Source organism: Motacilla alba, chromosome 6, assembly GCF_015832195.1.
Source record: "Motacilla alba alba isolate MOTALB_02 chromosome 6, Motacilla_alba_V1.0_pri, whole genome shotgun sequence".
Classification (NCBI taxonomy): domain Eukaryota; kingdom Metazoa; phylum Chordata; class Aves; order Passeriformes; family Motacillidae; genus Motacilla; species Motacilla alba.
Window position 1 is genome coordinate 1,601,930 of NC_052021.1, and position 21,329 is coordinate 1,623,258.

A 21,329-nucleotide genomic window follows, 5' to 3' on the forward strand; every position below is an offset into this window, starting at 1 on the left:
CTCTCACCTTTGTGGGCAAGGCTAACCAGTAACCTGTAAGATAAAAAGGCGTTCTTTACCTCGCCCAGCTTCAGAGACTGCACAAAACAGTACAGAGGGTGTCACTGCCTGGGCCTGCAAGGAAGGACCAAAGGACAAGGGCAACACAGGGACAGACCACAGCCCATGGTGACAGGGACACTTCTTATAGCCACCCTTCCCACCTCTTACAGGGGAAAAGGAACCTATACATTTAAACATTAAACAATTCTGAAGTACTCACACCCTGATCCTGCTAGTCTGGCATAAAACAACTTCCTTTTTTTATTTTTTTTTTCATTTCTGGGAATCCCAGCAACACAGAACACAGCAGGCATGCATCCGCCTGCTTTCCAGCAGCACCAATGGCTGCTTCTGCATGAGGAAGCTGTTTTAAAGGCAGCACACAGAAAAAGTGATCCTTTACTGTTTGAAGATACTCACCTGCCTTGTGTATTCATTGAAACACAGAGTGTTTTAGGGAATCACGGCTCAATTTTGTTTGAGACTACCAGAGCAAAACATGGCTTCATCTGTAGGCTCAGGATTTACTGCTCAGTCTAATTTTTACCACATGACAGGGAAGGATGCATTTTGTAAGTGGATAAGGAAATGTTCTTCTGTTTGTTTCTCATGCAACTTCATGATGGGATGGGAATACCCTTAATTTATTTATTAAGGTTTTAATAGCATGCAAACCATTTCCTGGATAAGCATCGCCTGGTGTAAGGAAACAGATTAGTGAAATCTAAAGAGCTTTCTAGACACAGATCCTAAACACAGAAAGAAAATCTCTTCGATAAAAGTATTCTGATGTCACTACTATAATAAAGAGCATATTTTACCCTATTTTTTCATCTTTTGAAAGACTGAGAGCAGAGGCACAGTTGATGAAGCAAGTATTTTCACCTGAAAAAGGAGGAGATCCTGTCACCTTTTCAAATTACTGTTGTATAGTTCTAAATATTTGCCTTGTATAAAGTGAAGTATTAACAAAGTATAAACAACTTTAATGAAACCAACAGCAAACTTTTATTAGTCCAAACATTACAAAAAGTAGGGGAGGAGTTTAAAAGAGTGAAAATGCCCACATTTAACAAGTTGGTCTGCAACGGTATGTGCACAGCTACTTGACATTGATCCAAGAGAAAACAAATGCTAATGATTCCGAAGAATCAAAAAAATTGATGTTTCCACCAGCAGCCTTGGAAAAGAAACTTCTCAGCCTCTTTGGTCTAGAATATGAGGTAGCATAAAGAAACTAACAGAGATCTCTCAAGTAAAAGGTGTTTTCTGTTGTTTATATGCCATCATTTTTAAAAAATACAACCTGAGCATGTAAGCTTCTTAGTCAGGGAGCTGCATGTCTAGTTTTGTTTCCTTTTAGTTTTGGAGACTACAGATCAGATAAACTGAAAACAAGAGTTCTGCTATGAAGCATTTCACTTCAGATTGATCTGCTGAACACGTAAGTTAATAACAGGGGATTAAGTGAATCAGCATCACATTTCTCCCTGAGGGATGCAAAATCAAGAGATTAGAAATGTCATCAAGGGATCTTCACATGAGAGATTAATTACATTATGTATATAAATATAAAAGACTTCAGCATTTTTAAAAGCAGGAGCAGACTTCAAAGGACAATGTGAGGTTTTGAAGAAGAGGAAGAAGTTTTTTCTATTTTTTTTCCAAACGGCACAATACAGCACCTTAATTAGGAATTCTAACAAACGGAATCATTGCATGTAAACTACATTTTCAAGTTTTTAAAACCAAATTGAGCCGAGAAAACTGTGACTCAGTACAACACTGGTTTACACTCCCTTCCTCTTCAAGTGCTTCCCCAGTCACTTCTGCAGGTAACTGTTCATCAAGGTAAAAGAGAATTGAGCAATATCCAGCAGTGGAAGGAACAGAGTGCTTCCTATTTCTGGTTTGTCACGAGTAAGCTGGGTGCTTTAGTTCTGTAACCATCAGCTTTTTCAAGAAATGTCTGTTATTCTACTGAAAGGAAACTTCCAAATAATTGAATGCTTCCTGTTTTGGCTGCCTCCAGACTGAACAGTGCACATCAGCACTGATACCCCAATTACCAGCTATTTACATTAAACAACAACAGAAGAGAAGATACAAAGTCCTGTAAAGCTTCCCATCTTCACACTCATAAGATGTTACACTTGTGGATACTTTCATGAGCCCCGGCTGGAAGATTCAAGATGTAGCAAGTTAAGGAAGCATTTTAACAACACTTGGCTTTCACAAAACCTGTTTGAATATGCATGGCTGTTTGCAAAGAAAGCAGCTAACAAGGTTCTTTCCTGTTTAAATAGGAGACGGAAACAGCAATAGCTAAAGCTTATTCAGTACAATGCCAGAGAGAAAAGAAAAAATTACCAAGTCATCTGAAAGTGACACTGTTTTCCTTTCCACCAAGATTATCCATGAAGCAGATGTGTTGAGTGGAAGAAAGCAATCACTCTGATGTTGAGATGCCAAGAAACTCGAAAAGATCACAGGAAAAATGCAAAAGCATTAAAAATTTAAAATTCAGGCCTCAAAATCAAAACATTATGGCCAAGTTGACTTGCAAGTCAGCATTGACTTTTTCTTCTTTTTCTGAAGACAGAGAAGGTTCTAAACCCATCCACTAGCTGCATCTCAAGTACACTTCTGGCAAATCTAATCAGCACATTTTGCACTGTGCTGCCAATCACTGTTAAAAGTATAACCTAAATAATCAAACATCTTCCCATTCTTACCTCCCATCTCACTAAGTCCATCCCAGCTTCCCCCTTTCCCAAACCAGCATGGAGAAAAAGGATATCATTGCCTGGGACTGCAAATGGCAGAGGAGCTTCTCCAGGGGAGGATAGCAGCACAGGGATGGAACACAGCCCACCATGACCAGCTTGTGCTTGGCTCTGGTGATAGCAACATTCAGGCGGCGCCAGTCCTTCAGCAGGGTGCCAAGCTGGAAAAGAAATGTCACTTGCTTTTATTTTTCCTACTTAATGGACATAAACCACTCATCTTCAAAACACATCTAAACTACTAAAATTGACTGGAACAAAGTTAAAATGACCAACTTACGTTTTCATCAATGCTGCTCCTAACAAAAGACACGATTATGATACTTTTGTCTCTTCCCTGGTATTTGTCAACCGTGTTCACTTCCACTCTGTTCTCCTTCCATTTTGCCATCAAGTCAGTGATTGTTTTTAACTGATGTCTGTAGGGTGATATGATGCCAATGTCTGAGGGCTTACAGCCAGCCTGAATGAAGAAAAAAGCGGAGAAAAAAATCTGTCACTGCAGTTGGCTTGGGAAACTCAGTACTCAGTCAGAAAGATTCTTCTAATTAATTTTTTCTGTAAACAGTGCTGCAAGATATTGCATCTAAACTAATGGAACTGTAGGTGTAACAAGTATTAACTAACGGAGATAGAAAACACCAGTTACTGCAAGCTCCCAAGCCTTGTCTTAACTTGGCACAAAGACAGTTATCCATGAAATCCTCATTTTTCTTTCTTCTTTAAACTGCGAGGTGAGCACTCGGAGCCCCTGGTCTGTATTTCTGGATGAAAGAAGGAACAAAGGCAAATCCTCTCCCCTCCCTCCCAAGGAAGCCCTCATCTCTTAAAGGAATTTGGCATCCAGCTTTTTTGCGTCTCAGATCCGAACAGGCAAGGACAGGGAAGGGAATGCAGACCTCAGGCTCCCCACTACGCTGACATGAAGGCAATCTTCAATTTATCCTTAAATTTATCCTCAAGATTATCCCCAAGAGAGCTACCCAACACATACAGTCACCACTACTAAAGCAGTGTAAAAACATTAAAGGTCTTCTTCCAAACCAAGTAATAAAGTAAAAGATACCTTAATAAATAAGGATGTGAGGAAAAGCACTATTTTAGCTTCTGTCACATTGCTTATGCCACCCTTTTCTGCATGTTCTGGTGCTGGAACCTTTAAAAATACAAACAGAAAACAGTGACTTTTGCTGCCTGTAATGGGGTACTATGTTCTGTCCCTAACTCACTGAGTCATATGTGAATTTATACTGATGGTATTAATTAAAGAAATAAATGCTAAATTTTACTAAACAGCAGAGCCCGTACTGTGAATTAGCTTCAGAATACTGCATTTGCAAAACAAATTGGAACAATTCCCAAAATTAGTTTCTAGCACTAGCTTGTCACCTTAAGAAACTGCCAAACTTAATCCTCTGACTTTACAGCTCAGCATTATACATCATAAATCAAAAAATCCAAAAATTGACAGTTCGCTGCTGATAAGGTAAGAGAGCAAATTGTATTTCACAAGGGAGTTTTGCTTTAACACTCTCCATGCAGCACTATTTACAGTGAATTTTCTTCATTCCATGGCAGAAAGGATAATTTTTTAAATGTTTGAAAGCCTACATTTAAAGCTACAGCAGGAACTGTCCAAAGTGGTAGTATTAAATTGTAGTATAACCTCCCAACCTTTAAATAAAGTATTCACTGGATTTACCATTTCTTAACTATTTCCCCCCATTCTCTGTATCATACATAAATGAGGCCAACAAGCTCAGGATGTCAACTCTTGTCATTGTAGTGTCACAGTTTGGTCATTTTTTTCTCTTTGCTTGATTCCTGTCTTCTCTAAAGTTGAAGTAGCACCAATTGCACTGAAAGTGTGTTGGGAAGCCTCCAAACCCCATGTACTCTGCTTAAAGCAGAAGAGCACTGTTTAACTGCATAGGTAATTTCTGACCACACTGGCGTTAGTGTAGCTGAAAACGATACGAAAATAATTTCAGGAAAGAAGTTCTAAAAGCTGTGTCATGCTTATGGTAACACATGCTTACATTTGTATTTCTCCCGTTCCCATAGGACACCAGCAGAGCCACCAACAAAAACAACCTGGGCCTAGAAATTCCCAGGAGATTTGCCCTAAATCGAGGATGTCATTTTTCAAACCACCAGCCCCAAGCTGTCAGAGAAGTGCAGACTGACACGGGGTTGGCAGAAAAGAAACAAACAGATGTCCCATTCCTGTCACAAACTTGTTGCATTGTTAAGCAGAAAACAATAGAGGCTTTTCCTTCTTTTTTTTTTTTAAAGCCAGCATAATAAATGTAAGCTTTCTGGTGGTGTCATGGTGTTTTTTCCTCTTCCTTCTCTCTCTGTTTGTATCCGTCCCCCCCAAGTCTACTTCTTCATAAGCATTTCTTGGTTACACTATAAACAATACGGGGGGAAAAAAACCTACAATGAAGTCAAAGGAAATAAAAGCTGGTTTTGTTTGTTGTCATGTTCAGTGGGGTTTTTTTCATTTCTCCCTTCATGACTGCCACAGTACATGGAGTTCTGACAGGGAGTCCAAAAGGAGAAATTACACTATAGTCTCAAGTCTCAACAAATCTAGAATATTTTGGAAATAAAAGCTTTCCTCCCTGTTCTGTGAAGAGGACAGCTGTCTTACACTTGAGATGGGCTTTCTAGGGAAAAAAAATGGAACAGAAACTCTACTTTTTCATTAGCAATTTTGCTATGATTACTAGATAAACAGTGGTTCAGCCAGATTCCTATTAACAGGCCTCTTCCCTGGGACCAACTGTCTGCTTTCCTGGGAAAGGAACTGCAGCTGTCGAGGCATTCCTGGAAAATGTCTGTTTAGTTTAGACATTTTTAGAAATTTCTCTAAGTCATCAAAGTAAACACTGCTTGTTTTTAGGTCATTAAAGAGATTATATCAGAACTGTTGGAAAAAACCATGAATCCTGTACAATGTCAAAAGAGCACAGAAGCACTGGTGAGTTCTAACCAGGGTCGGCATAAAAGATCACAAAAGTTGATAATTATATCAAAATTATATTATATTTTTGGCAAAACACAGTATTAATAGGAATCAACATAAAACCTGTTAAGGAGGAAGAAAGACTCAAATCATAATCCAATCACAAATTACAGTGACAATTATTAGATACCACAAACAGGTACTGATTTATTCATCTCTTCCCCACGCATTTAAACTCTTTCTCATTTTTTCTGCAAGTCAGTTTCTTTGCAGAATTTTTATTTGCATTAGAATTTTACTTTCCCAGCAAAATTCTGGGTCTCGGTGAAAGGACACACCTAAAGCAATTTATTCATCCCTTACACTTCAATGTACAGAATGGCTGCAAAACTCCACGGAGAACTGCAGTTATTGCTGCCACTGGCACACAGCTTTGCCACCACTGACCCTCAGCCAGTGGAAACAAGGCCATTCCCTGGTTGCAAGGACATCCAGCACAGCTACACACTTTGAATAGGAAGAGCTAAGTTTAAAGTCCATTCAATATTTTCTGAAATAGTATCTAAATTCAACTTTTCAGCTGTTCTCAGATGTGATGTTTCCAGCAGCAGCTGTACCACCCTGCTCAGCTCTGCCAACAATGACAACGTTTTTGTGTGCTGCACTTCACATGATGCTGGAAAAACACTTTCTGAAGTTCCCTGTTTTACCCTGCCTAAGCTGAATGAAGTTTTACATGTTGAAAGAGCATAATGAACTTTACCTTCTCTGTGTTCAGAAAACACACAGGTGTGTCTGGATCAAGGACTTCTTTCAGCCATGTCTTTGAAGCATCCCCAAGGTCCAGTTTCAATTTCTTTAGGTTGGGCAAGTTAACAGTGGCATTTGACACCTTCTCTGAGCCACATTCCAGTTTGCCCTCATATACCAGCATGTTACTCAATGACATGATCTTACTAAAGATTTAAGAAACAAGAAAAGGCATAAAAATCTCACCATTTCAATTCCACATCAAGAACTCATTTTAATAAATAAATGTTGAAAGTACCTATTCATTCTGTATTGCACAGTTAATTGGACAACAGCATTTTGGTTTTGCTCCAGCCTTTTAAATAAGCTTTCACTCATGCCAAGATCTCTGTTACAACACAAAAACAAAAATCAAAATGTGTCAATCAGAACACTGCAAGAGCCTTCCCAGAATCTGTGACTAGTAATTGTCCAGCAGCATTTTATCTTACCTTGCTTCTGCATTCAGCACAAGTGGAGGCAGCTGCTGATGATCCCCCACCAGCACAAACCTTTTGGAGCAGAACAGTGGGCCCAGGCAGACGAGCTGGCTGATTTGGGAAGCTTCATCAACAATACAGAAGTCAAATTGCTTCTGAGCAAAGATGGGGTGATTTACTCCCATGCAAGACGTTGCTACCACTGGCTGAAAATTGAGACATTGAGGCACACTTCAAGAATAAGGTACATTTTATATCCTTTAGCACTATATTCTCCTTATTAAAAGAAAAAAATACTTCTCATTAAACTGAACTAAAATGTAAAATCACAGAAATAAAATTATTTCTTCTTGAAATCAGACCAGCATCACTTAGATATATATTGGCCTGACATATTCTTGTATCAATTGCAAGTGACAAACAAAACCAGCTTTAGAGCAGACTGTAGCAAACAACTTGTTCCTGTCATGTGTTCAGAGTGATGCCACGTTCTATTCATGGACAATTCATGGAGTGTGCTGAAATGACTACAGTGAAAAATCAGGTGGTTTGGGGTTTTTTTCAATACTGAAGAAAAGATAAAACAACAACAGCAGCACAGTTCTTCCCACCGCTGCGCTTCCACTGCAATCCAAAATTACCAAAATAAGAAATGCCAAGTAATTCCCCTTATAACTTCAGTCATTCCCCAGCAATACTTATCAATAAAAAGTAAATGGCAGCTTTTGTGAAGTTGGCATTTACTCCAACTACCATCAAACTTTATTCTTTCAGTGAATTTAATGTGAAGCTGCCACTGACTCATATGACCAGCTCCCATTATGGTTTGCATTACATAGACAGCACTAATCTTTCAATCAAAAATAAGGGTTTGGCCAGGCCAGCCCCACAGCATTCCTCTTCCTCTTCCCCATCTGCTGATTGTACTAATGGCACAAAGAGCACCAGTGGGAGGGAGAGGGGACAAACAGCAGCAGAACTGAAATAATGCTAAAGGAGGCTGCAGCAGCCCATTCACAAGACCTCAGATAAAAGCACTGGAGTCTTTGGGGTTTATTACTTACAATGATGAGTTACTTTGTGTGGACACAAACAAAGCTTCTCAACTTGCAGACTTAATGTAGGTCATTACTGGCTATAAAGAAATCGAAACAATGCAGAGGTTGAGTATCTCTTTCTGCTCAGATTTCTTACAGCAGTACACACCCTTGGGACGGGTTCCTTCTCTGCAGCATCCAAACAAAATACTAATGTAATTATCTTCAATAATTTGAAGGGCTAGCAAAAAAAAACATTTTTCTCACCTGACTGTTATAGACCTCTTCCAAATCTGTTACAGACTTAATTGATCTGGACTTGCAGATTTCTTCTTCTGTATATTTCTGAATATCTGGATGAACCTTCTGAGCTCGCCCCAAGCGCAAGAAACCAACTTTGAATTTGGCCAACTTCAGCAGGACATTGTCCACAGCTGTGTGTGTAAAACTGGTCAGAAGGACACTGAAGCCACAAGCAGAAAGAATTCTCACCTAATGAGTGGCAAAGGGAAAGAAAAGGAGAAGCTGTTAGGAAGAAGCAGAAAAGGATTCATCTGCAAGAATCAACAGTCCCAGGTTGGCTAAGGTGAAAATCACAAGGGGTTTTGGAGGGAGCCAATAATAAGCGTGACTTGGTCTCTATCAGTCTCCCTGGCCAGATGTGTCTGACAATGTGGGCAATGTCCTGAGGGTTCCCATGGCCAGCAGGCTCACAAGGCTGCTCACACAGAGTCAAGCACCTGGATGTGCACTCGCAGGGAACTGCACTCTAAGATCCCCACTGTAAGAAGCAGCCATGCAGCCTGTTCCCACAGCTCTGCTCTCCATGGCAATTCAGCCACTGGAGATTGGGGGGAATGGGCTGATCTGAAGATAGCAGCAGCTGTCTGCTCTCCAGCCTCCTCTTTGCACGAGCTGATGACAAATGGAAGTAGGGTAGCACTGCTCTTTCATGAAAACCTCACTCAGCCCACAGCCTGAATGCAGAATGCTCCTACAGTTCTTTCCTGGGGAAAAGAGAACCACCAGCTAGAGGGGGTGGTAGCACACTGCACATGGATTCAGCCCCACAGCTTCATACAATTCACAGTGGGCAAGTTACTGGCTGCTCAAGCCAGTACTACTGGCTACTTCCTCTTTTGAGCTGTAACTCAGGATTTGAAGACTGGCTGCTATTTGGAGCCAAAGAATTTTAACACTAAAGCATCACAGAAACGATTAAATATCACACTTCAATCTCCTCCCTCCCACATACATTCCTACACGAGCAATTGACCATCCTACTCCACAAAATCCAATTTTAGTTCTACCAAATATAGGTTAAGCTAAAAGAAGTGTGTTTTCTTCCTTGAAATTATACAGGTACTGTCAGATTGAGTCATGACACTACACAGTTGGTTTAACTCTATCTTCTAAATCTCACCAAAAAAATTAAACTCCAAGGTACATGATCTTACTAGAGCACATATTGTAGTCGTTTTTCCTGTTCCAGGCATACCCACAATAAGTGTGTAGTCCTTTGAAAGTAGCACTTGTTTCATTGCCTGTTTCTGAGGCTTATTTAGACCTTTCAGAAGAAAAAGCAAATTTAAATTACTATATTTCATCAAAATTGTAATAATTACTAAAGTCACAGCAAAATTGTAATTTCCTCCTTCACTAAAGCCCTTAATAGAGGCAAGAACTGAGCAAGGCCTGTAGGTTTTAATGAAGATATGACATTAAACATAATACACAAGATAAGTAGAAAAAGGTCTGCACTATGGTTCTAGAAATAAGTCACTGAAGACATTTTTTTTTTTTAGACCTTATGTGACTTTTTTTTCTAATATCTTAATTGACCACCTCCATATATTGGGTCTGGGCATTTGCGTTTGATCATACCACTTTCACATCCAAACACACAGCTCGCAGCAAGGGCTGACGAGTTGCACATGCAGCAGCATGTTGTTTAGAACCAACATTACAGCAGAGTTGGTTTGCCCCAGCCTGATGCAAACAAGCAGCACATTTCAGCTATTTGGACTAAGCACAGCTCAAGCAAAGTAAGACTTCAAACTGAGTTGTATAAAAAATTCGGTTTGCTCTAAGCCAACTCAGTTACATTTATGTTTTCACAGGCAACTCTGCCAGAGCACAAGGAAATATTTCCACCAAATACAAGATGCTGCCTCATACCTAAACAAGTTTTGTTTTAAATAAAGGCCACAAAGCATGACGCTATGTTGACACTTGTCAACAAGTTAGCAAGAGTGACTGATTACACAAGTGAATGTTTCCACCAAAGCCCATCTCCTTCCTCTCCCCCTCAAGGTCAGCTCCCTCCATCCCAACAGCTGTCTCTGTCCCTTCCTTCTGTAAAGGTTCCAGAGGGAATCACATGGCCCTCTGTCTGCAACTGCACACTGCAGCCTCTAGCAAAAGTAAAATAAACTTGTGAACAGGGATCTGATCAGGTCTTCCTGTGATTAAATGAGTCTTCAGCTAGTTGGAAGACATGCAAGGTAAGAACTTGGTTTTAAGCTGAGAACTATCACAGGACCCCAGTGTAGGAAAAACTCCTTATATTTACAGCATGATAAATACTTTGGCTATAGAGAGTATTTTGGGGAAAGACACTTTGTACCCTTTAAAATATTTGCAACAGTTTCCTTTGCCTCAGGAGGAAGGACAGAGCTCAAGTGCTGAATAAAATGTGGTTTCTGGAAGTCAATGATCAAGTTGCGGAGCCTTTCACTGTGGATAAAAACAAGACAAAACTGAGTTCAGATAAGAGTTACCAGCTGAGAAACTGAGAAACTTCATCTGAAAATATTGAAAGCGTGAAATTAAGTTGATTTTTCATACCTGACTGGGCAATTTTTCATCAAGTTAGAAAGATTTTTAAAAGGAACTCCTATACCAACATCTCCTTCATCATGATCCAATCTAAATACAGTGTTCTTGGGGAGGTTTGACAAATTCCTGAAGGATGACAAGAACATGGATGAAATAATTTTGTTTATCAGCTGTATGTTGATTAAAGACTTATTACTACATGTTAAATGATATCTTCCAGAGATCCCAGAGTGAAGCAACAGCTAATTGAAATACACTATTAACTGATCTAAAGAAAGCATGATCCCAATGAGGGATGATAAAACATAAGCCCAATTTAAAGACAATACAGACTGAACAATGAAAGTTACTATTAACACAGTAATCACTGTATCCATATAGATTCATGCTAGAGATGTAAGTAAATAGAGTTAAAATGTGCTTTTATTCAATCTGGTTAAATAGACAGTCATGTGTACCAGTGCTGACAGTTTCAGTCAAGGCAAGAGAATTTGTGGAGGGTACTACTCCAAAACCTGTAATGCCTTGTGAAGGCTGGCCTGGAACAGAGACTAGATGGAGCTAAAGAATAAAGCAGGAATTTATTAGGAGGCCTCAATGGATGCACCTTGGGCAGCACAAGAGCCCAGCCAGGGCAGCACTCAAGATGAACTAAAATGGTCACAAAATGGACAACCACTCATGAAGTCTCTCACTTTGATCAGTTCTGCTCCATTTGCATATTGGAATTAATTGTCCAGTTCCAGCTCCAGCCCATGCACTCCCATCCTTGTTTTTCTCCCTTCAGTCCACGTTGTTTGTGCTCTTGGGCCTGAGATTTGGATCATTTGTCCTTGGTCCCCAGCTGGAGAAGGAATTGTTTTGTCTCCCTACTCTGTGAAGAGAACTTACTATCCCCTAATGTGAAGCTCAGAAGTACACACGGAAGTAGCACAGAATCTGAAAAATATAAATCTAAAACCTGAGGCATCACCAGTAGGAAGAGTCAGGACATGTCACAGCTTTTTGGACACCCAGCAGCACCCCTCCTCAAGCCAGTGCCAGAGTGTTTGCAAACAGACACTTTTTATCCTATTACCTGCCCAACAAACAGGAGACTTTTGTTCCACTGACTTCTCTAACATCGCCAGTAGCCAAACCAAGCAAACCCTTTTCCTCTCCACTCACAACCACTCGATCACCAACCAACAGGTTTTTCCCAGGTATGGCACCATTTCTACGCTGGAAAAAATGTAGATACTGTCCCTCAGAAACTTCATGGACTTCATCAACTCTGATCATGTTTCCAACACAATCTCCAGCCTTCTCTCTGAAAGTATTAAAAAAAATTAATATTAAACTCCTCTTTGTAAGAGAACTATCAAGAATAAAACCTCACAAGTTAAAAAACCATACCGCCCACAACCATCAAAACCAAAATACAAAACAAAAGGAAGGAAGGAAGGAAGGAAGCATCATTGGCATGAGTTTAGAAATTATACCTTACCTTTCCAAAGCAGGTGTCATCCATATATTTTTATATCCCTTTTTATGCTCTCCACTTTGCAGCTCCAAGGTTAACATCAGATACCAGAGGCTGAAATACTCCAAGTGAGAGGGTTTCAGGTGCTGGGTCTCTCTGTCGATGACAGGCACCAAAGCAGGAGGAAAGGCCACACTGGCCATCTTCTGCTCCACAGCTCTAGGGATAGAACCAGCCACAGAAAGGCTCAGCCTGCATCCTTTTTCACCTGCAAGTCCATATGTACATAACAGCAATCCAAATACCCACTGTAGCATACCAGACAGATTAATTTATCATTACTTGAATAAAGTAGAATCTGTATCCTTTGTTCAAATGCATCATCTTGAGTAACTTCACATCAGCTCCATGATTTTGAAGGGCAGTAAGTTAATCAAAGACCAAAAAAAGGCATTTCAAAGATAGTAACATATACATTTACAGAGTTTACCTTTTACTCCTTTTGTTGTAACATACTATTTTGATATTTAGCTAAGCAATGGGGATTTAATAGTTAATACACAAGCAAATTTCAAGTAATTTTTTTTCAAAACTAAATATCAATAGACATTACACCAAATCATGCATTCAAAACACAGCCAGAGAGAGAAAACTTTATTCAGAAGTAAATAGCTATCCAGCTATATCCTGCTGCAACAACTGAGTATTAGAAGCAGGATTTCACAGAAACATATCAGGTGTCCCCACAAAGCTCCCTCATCATAAAATTTTTCCCCTATAACTTTAAAAACAATCAGGCATTGTATTTCCACAAGACCACCCCCAAGGCTCTCCTTTTCTAACAAACCTCACTTGATCTCTTCCACATACAATTCTGGTTGTTTTTTGTGCAGCATAGAGACTAAAACTTGTAACACTTGTTAAAACAATTCAGTAACTTTGTGTGAAATTTTATGGAATATTTGCTCACTACTCCTCTTGACCAGGAGATGCAATAACACTTCAGCAGGGTAGTATCAATGTATTACTTGTGTCATACCCTACAGGGAAACAATCTTCTACGGAGTGGACCTGAAAAAGTGGTTCTCCAGCCAGAACTCAGGCCCAGAGATTGTCTTTTTCAGAGAGCTGCAAGCACATAGCTTTTTAAACACATCTGTTATTGTCATCAATATTTTGTTAAAACTTATCTCAGATTTTGTCTTGCAAAACGTGTACCTGAGTAAACATATTAAGTCTCTGTGAGATTAGGAGCTGAATTATAACAGTTGTAGAGAAATCTATGGAAGATTCTTTTGGGGTGGAAAAGTCTTCGATATTCACAAAACCGTCAACCACAAAAATGAAATTATTATATCAAAAGATGCAATTATTCAATCTCATTTAAAAACATTAGTCAGACTTTAGTTTTTACCTGCTGTATAGAAAGCAGTTGTGCATTTGGGAACAATATTTACATGTTTGACTGTCATCAATCACAGGAGGCAAAGCAGCAAGCTGTGAATTCTGCCTTCCCACATCAGATTTATAGGTACAGTGTGTTAAGTAGAAGGCCACATGATTTCTTAACTTCATTAATTCTGTCAAGAAAAGGATAAACTAAGCTGATGGTTTTGCTTGTAACGATTTCTGCCTCAAAAGTAATTAGCTATCAACTTTTTAGTCAACTAAGAACTAATTATTCACAAAGTCCTTGCACCGTATTAATAAAACAACTGAATTTTTAACATAAGCTTAGTAATGAGTGAAGTATCCCCAAGTATTACAACAAGTGAAGTATCCCCAAGTACAGCTATTTTCACAAGAGTAAACTTTACAGTTATAAAGAAAGATTTTAGTAATATTTAGGAGAATTATGGTTTCCAGAGAAGGGGAACAACTTTACCTCTTCGGTCCATGCGAGCTCCAGAAACAGGATACATTGTACCAGTTTTTAGATAAAGAAGAAATCCAGCTTCAGGATCCACTCTCCGCTCTAAAGTCAGCAACGTGTACAGAATAACCTGCAAACATTATACATAAATACATATATACATACTGGAATACATATTATTCCAGTATAGTTGTTGCGCTTTAACCCCACACAGCTGCTCACTCACCTCCCCACCCTTGCTGAGGGTTCAGATAAAGGCAGTTTACTAGAGAAAAGAAAAGCCACACATGCAAGCAAAGCAAAACAAGGAATTAATTCACAGCTTCCCGTGGTTGGGCAGGTGTTCAGCCACGCCCAGGAGAGCAGGGCCCATCACGTGGAACGGTGCTTTGGGAAGGCAAAACTCCATAACTCCAAACCTTGCAGTGCCCCCCACCCTTCCTCCTTCTTTCCCCCACCTTAGGTAGTGAGTGTGACCATCAGCTGCATGGTCTGGGACACCCCTTTGATCCCCGAGGTCCCCTGTCCTGGCTGTGTCCCCTCACTTCCCATCACCCCCAGGCTCTCCAGCCGGGCCCTGGGGGGAGCAGGAAAGGCCTTGGCTCTGTGTGAGCCCTGCCAGCAACAGCAGCAACATGCCTGTGTTATCAGCCTGTGCTCAGCACAAACCCAGAGCACAGCCCACACTCATCTCCTGTGAGGAAAACCATTGCTAACCCCAGTCAAAACCAGCACAGCACTAAAACCAAAACACATTCTAAACTGGATTTAGTTCCTCCACAATTTATATGGCTAAACAGCCATTATTATCACAAGTCTTCTAGAAGCTGTAAGTAGTAAGAACTTTACCAAGGATTTAAATTAAAAGGCATCTTTAAAACCTTACATCAAGGCTACCACCTCCCTAAATCAGGCCAGCTATATGGAAATATGTATAACCCTGGTTCCTGAAACAGTCTGCTTCAACCTCATATTTGAATGTAGTAAGAAGAGACTAAAGAACAGACATTTCAGGATAAAAAACCCGTAAGTGTGCTTGAAGGTGGTAAATGTATGTACTTCTTACTACTAAGTTCACTTTAATTTTTATACCAGCAGCTTTGGGCACACCCGGATGAGCTATCCATGAATGTAGATTACACCACCTACAAAGCATTTCATATTCATAAGACAAATTAGGTCACCTAACAAAAAAGTGCACACAGCCACTGACGGTGAAATTAGACATTTGGTGCTTGTACCTGACTTCTGTGCTCTATGGAGTTTGACTCCTTGCCAGACTTGAGCTCCAAAGGCATAATCCGAGACTGTACTCCAGACTGGCAATGGATTTTCACCCTGGCTGTAACATCAATCTTTCCCTTCAACCCAAACCTGGGAGACCAGATACTCTCTTCAATGTCCAAGATATCTACAACCTCTATCTTAGAAGATACATCTTCTGTTTTCCCACCATTTGACCTAGGAAGAAAATTAAGCCAGAAGTTAACAATTTCCCTTAATTATTAATATTTAAACATTAAAATGTGTTGCAACTAAATATATAATATTTCTGCCCTTCAGGCACTAACTTGAGAAATAAAATGCACCAAGTCTCACTCAAACTAATCTTCCCATTAACAGAGGAAGCAACATATCAGAAACAAACTTCAGTTAGTTTTGCTATTCACCTAAATTTCAAAGTTAAAATGAGACTTTAAACTATTTTTAATAGTTTTTGGTCTTTTCTCAATAACCACACTCTATCATACACTTGACAGCAGCATACAGGTTTTACTCAGACCTGCCATTTCACTGAAACTTTAACATCCTATGGTTATTACAATTAAGAGCAAGAAGCCACAGACAAGAAGAGCTCAGCAGCATTTGAGTAAAAATCACCATTTCACCAAAGAAATCTTACATTAGTCAAGAACTCCATTGCATTAATAGTTTCACATTCTGATTTGTAGTCTTGCTCAGAACTACAGTAACTCCTGCTTTAGTCAGCAGCTCAAATATCCTTGCTCTTCTGCTCACTAAAAGCTCTGGTTTGTACCATGCTGTTCACAAGGACTTAAAGATTTTGAAGTCAATTCCCCCTCAGGCTTCAGGTCTTCATGCCCAGTACTCACAATGGCAGCTAAACATGCAGCACAAGGTCAGCTCTACAATCAGGGAGGCCATGAATTAGCTCCAAATCACCCAACAGATGTGCATAAGGAGTTCTAAAAATTTCAAGTGAACTAAACATAGATATAAGATATACAACATAGAATGGTTTAAACTTTTAATTCTGGCCTCTTACAGTTTTAGTTGCATTTTGTTTTGGTTTGCTGGATTGTGCATGAAGTCTTCTGCCCACTTAAAAAATGATGGCAAATATTCTTCTATTTCTTGCATTATTTGTGCTTGTTTCACATTTAAGAGATACCTAAAAAAAAATACATGCACATTAAGGAAACAAAGTATTAAATCTGCTGTTGGTACTAAACAGATTTGCCTCGAGTAGCAACAAGATCATTGGAAGTAACTGTCAAATTTTTATAAATGTCTATAAACTGTAGACAATGACAGTTTCATAGAGGTTCAACTCAATTCATAAAACTATTAATTGAACATCTATTACAAGATATAAACTATACCAGAACATCCATTTCTGATGTAACCTTTGAAACAACGGGTACAGCACAGTGAGAGCATCAGTGTGGCAGATGTGATGAAACAAAACCAACAGTTTGACTGCAGGAAAGGAGTACCAGACTCATGCATTTAAAAATGGCTATTCCTACAATTCATGCAACACTGAATAAAAAATTAAAAGACCATTTGCTTTTAGTCTGGATATCCTCATCTGCTCCTTACGTGCACTTTGACAGAACATGACACAGAATCTAATCGTGTGGCGTTAGACAACTCAGTGCTGGCAACAACTGGAAATAGTGTCATTATTCTACAGCAACAGAGTGGATTTTGCACAAAAAGGTTCATAGGAGTGCAAATGACCACTGGCAGCAGACTCATGCAGCTTATTTTTCAATCCCAATAAACAGTAGCTTATATATGCAAAAAGGAATTGCAAATTAACAGTTTCATGGATGCCCAGAGGGACAGAAAGGCCTTTCAGCAGCCACAATTCAAAATATTATCTTCATAACAGAACTAAGAGTAATAAATCTTGCCACTACAACGTTAACTTCTGACTCATCTGGGGCCAACAAATACTGATATTGCCCAACATACAATTTAAAACAGTCTAGATATAATGATTTTGAATTTACATGAGTAGAATTGTATTTTAATCAAGCCTGCAGTAAAATGTTAAAACTAACAGCCATTCATCTTCCCACTTTCTGAGGGAAATACTAAGCATTGCCTAGCATTTCTATTAGCTCTGCTGATAAAATAAGTTAAAGGTCTTCTAACAACTGAGACTTTAAGTAACCTGATAAAGACATTAAATTAACAGAAATTCACTTCTTGTTCAGTCACAAGGTTCCAGGTTCATTGCTGAGAATCATAATTAACTATTTGTCCCATTCAAATCAGCTTTGGGAGATGCCTGGAAATCTAATGTTACAGACACAAACACTGCAACTGCTTGGCCTAAAAGTTAAAAAAAAAAACCCTGCCACATGCAGTTACTCCAAAAGACTAGTTCAGATATACAGAAGTAGCTCAGCAGGGAAGGCCAATAAAATTAAGTTATCACATGGAAAATTATCTTACTAAAAGATCCCAAATCTTCATTAAGCAAAATCATTTGGCAGAACACTCTCCTGATACCAGTGCTACATTTTTTAAAGAACAACTTCAATGTGCTAGTTCAAAGTGTTCCTGCCCTGTCTTCCACACATAAAAGGCAGCTGTAATGCTACTTACATTTCTTTGAGGTACTTTTGTCCATACACAATTTTATTTGCTAGTTCTTGCACCTTTTCTTGCGTCAAGTTATTGGTGACTGATTGCTGGAAGATGTCATGAAGAATTGTCCCAACGAGCATTTGGAGCGAGCCCGACTCGGAGCCCTGCAACAGATGTCACCACACCTGAGGATTTATGCCCATTTCATGCCAACTGCTCTGTCAAATTTCTGGATTTTACTTGCTGCACATCACGGCCTGCACTTATTTGGCCTTGAGATCACGACAGCTTTCACCTCACTAATGACTCAGGTAAAACCTGCCTGTGAGAGCAGCTGAATTGAAGTGGGTCTCACCTACTGCTTTATCCCAACCCTGAAAATGCCAGGATACAATCTCTATGTGATTGGCAGGCAAGAAACAAAGGCACAGATTAAAATTAATTTTGAGAAAGTTCTGCCTGCGGGCATTTCTTAATGCAAATACAGACCTTTACAATCTTACAGAGATTTCCTGCATGAAGCAGTTTCCTGTCTGTTACCAGCTCACAGCAAAATCATCCCATGTATCACCAAGATGGCTCAGAAACCCATCAGCAGGGCTGGGCTCTGGAGACTCACAAGAACTGAAAGTGGTGGTAAACAACCTAGACACGAGTCACTACCAAACAGCTGGAAACCCAAACACTGTGGTATTCTGGATCTCCCACAGACCAGTGGATTGCACTCACCACAGGTGGATGGTGCTATCCCAGTCAGGACCCTGTGCATTGTCCCCATAATTATTTTATCCCCCTTACTCCTCTAATAAAGGGTTGAAAACCATTTCATGGTCTTAATGTCCTGTACTTAATATTCTTGTTCCAGTCACAGGTTCCCAGCCAGGCTGTTTCCCACTCCACTAAAATTTCTTTGTTAATGTGGATTTATATTCCTATCACGTCTGGAAGTTCTCATTAGCTGAGACTGGCAGCTGTTGCTTCTCTATTTATCAGCATATCTCTCATATACCAGCAAGGATACTACCACAAGGAACATCTCCTCTTTCCAAGATTGAGCAGCTGGATTCAGACTCCAGAGTTAGCCCACACCAATTATTAACTGAATTAGCCACATTTTTCAGAAGCTGTTAACTTGGCCAAGTGTGGTTATATGTTCATATGGACGGCAAGAGGCATACCCCTCACAAAGGATTCATATCCACACAAAATGTGGCAAGAGATTTAAAAAAAATTATCAGAATTACAAGTGGAAAGACCACTTCTTTAGCCCAGTAGCTGTATTAAGAGTACTGCATTATTTCAGGTGCAATTCTCAAAAATACAAGAGAAGTTCAACCAGAGACAGTTTGCACACCAAATTATTCTGTGTTGTAAACATTATGAATTGCTAATAATGACATGTCTAACAGCCAGATTTAACACTGAGCTAAGCCACCAGTGTCAGTGGAACAGTAACTCAGTGACAGTGTGGAATGAACACTCACCCTGAAGCGTTCACTCAGCACTGCCCTCCTCATGCAGCGAATGCTGCTGGAGATGGTGGTGCCCGAGAGCAGCAGGTCCGGGTACAGGACCAGGTATCCACTCTGGGCATTGATCACCCAGGTGCCAGAGCTGCACTCCCCTTCCAAATGAACAATGTCCCCCGGAACCACCGGGACAGACTCCCTGCAAGGGAATACACCCACACAATAATGTTCGCAAATGACAGACACATTGTGTCAGAAATAACACACTAACAGAGCAGATTCAACATTCTTTGAAATGCTGGGTCGGGTTCTTTTAAGGAGTTGACCTAAAGAAATCCCGAGAGGGAGTAAAGGCATTTTTACAACGACAAAACTGCAAGGTAGCAGCGTCCACTCAACACACATTACCTGAGATCAGGTCTCTCAGGATGATATCCATTATGCTAGCATACTGATAATACCACACTACACAAAGATTCTTTCAGGATCCCGTATCACTTTTAAAACTGTAAAACTCAACTCACAGACAGCACAAACAAAACTGAGTTAATAATACAGTATTTCATTCTCTCTTCAAACATCTGTGTGCATTACCAGCCATTCCTAAGGATGCACAGTTCTGTATCTTCCAGTGAGGGGGAGGCTGTAATTGTCAAGTGTTTCTCAGGGTCGCTTCCATTTCTCTGTATCACGCTGACCTCCAGCACACGATATCTGTTGTTCAGCCCATTCTTCAGGACCACATCAGGCGAGTCAGCTGCTTTCTTCTGAAAACTGAAGTAACAGCTAATTACAAAGAATACTGCGCTGTTTGAAAACAGCCGACCTACATGCAAAAAGAGGGAAAGCTTCAAATAGAAACCAAATTTTACTCCCCTTCAATTTTTATAAATATTTTGTTTGGGTTTTTTTTTTCGTTCTGTACGGGTAGAGTGTAGGAAATTTCTATAAATATTAAGCAACCTGCTGTTTATTACAGTTAGTGCTCCATTTTTGTGTCCACATATCCATAAGCAGTAGTAAACTAATTATAACTGCACTGCAAACCCTGTGCTTGGGAGAAAGCTTGCATCTCCCTGCAGAACTCCCACAGCCACACAAACACCTCAAACACGGAGCAGTACATTTTTACCCCTTACCTGAAGTTGATTAGAAAACTGACATTCAAGGCTCAGTTTCCAACAGCCAAACCATGAGGCAGAGCGGCCAAACCTGCCGCTCTCCCGTCACCGAGCGATGCCTGGAGGAGCCGGGGCCGGCAGCCCGCCGTGCCCCGCGCAAACACCCTCGGCGGCGGCGCTTCCCCTCCCGCTTCCCCCCGCCGCTCCCGAGCGCTTCCCGGCCCGAGGAAGGCCGGTCCCTCCCCGCCAGCCCTCAGAACCCCGCGCACGGAGCCGGGAGAGGTTTGGAAGTTCAAATCCCCCGCGCTCCCGGCGGCCTCCGCTCAGCTGCGGCTCCCCGCGCTCGGCCGCTACCTCTCGGCCATGGGCTGGTCCCGTGCGGCGCTCGGCTCGGCTCGGCTCGGCTCGGCCCGGCTCGGCTCGGCTCGGCTCGGCTCGGCTCGGCTCGGCTCGGCCCGCGCGCAGCCCGCCCAGCGCGGCTCCCTGAGCCCCGCGCCCCGCGCGCCCCGGCAGCCCCGCCCCGCGCGCCCCGCGCGGCCAATGGGAGGCGGCGGAGGGGGCGGTTCCCGCGCGCGCGAGCTGAAGGCGCGAAGCGGCGCGCGGCTCCTCGCGCCGCAGCGCGGGGAGGGGCGGGGCCCGCGCCGTGAGGGAGCGTGAG

At 40.9% G+C, this 21,329-nt stretch overlaps 1 protein-coding gene across 1 annotated transcript; it reads right to left on the reverse strand.

The window, feature by feature from the left end:
• Window positions 1–1,026: 1,026 nt before the first annotated feature.
• DNA2 (DNA replication helicase/nuclease 2) lies at window positions 1,027–21,123 on the reverse strand. Its single transcript, XM_038141539.1, has 21 exons — window positions 21,026–21,123; window positions 20,145–20,324; window positions 19,566–19,749; window positions 18,100–18,245; window positions 16,526–16,651; window positions 15,480–15,699; window positions 14,251–14,368; window positions 13,780–13,945; window positions 12,390–12,584; window positions 11,982–12,212; window positions 10,913–11,029; window positions 10,692–10,801; window positions 9,523–9,632; window positions 8,333–8,557; window positions 7,041–7,234; window positions 6,848–6,937; window positions 6,563–6,755; window positions 3,895–3,984; window positions 3,109–3,291; window positions 2,843–2,989; window positions 1,027–2,236 (listed from the first exon to the last, which is right to left on the reverse strand). Exons 1-21 carry the CDS (start codon window positions 21,034–21,036, stop codon window positions 2,180–2,182), a joined length of 3,093 nt encoding a protein of 1,030 aa, XP_037997467.1. The 5' UTR covers window positions 21,037–21,123; the 3' UTR covers window positions 1,027–2,179.
• Between the last annotated feature and the right edge of the window lie 206 nt (window positions 21,124–21,329).

What these genes read in the sequence shown, in the direction of transcription:
- DNA2 (XM_038141539.1), bottom strand. An exon ending in ATGACACCTGCTTTGGAAAG is followed by an intron (nt 12,213 to 12,389) that starts GTAAGGTATAAT and finishes TAATACTTTCAG; the next exon opens with AGAGAAGGCTGGAGATTGTG. An exon ending in AAGAGGTCTATAACAGTCAG is followed by an intron (nt 7,235 to 8,332) that starts GTGAGAAAAATG and finishes CTCAATTTTCAG; the next exon opens with CCAGTGGTAGCAACGTCTTG.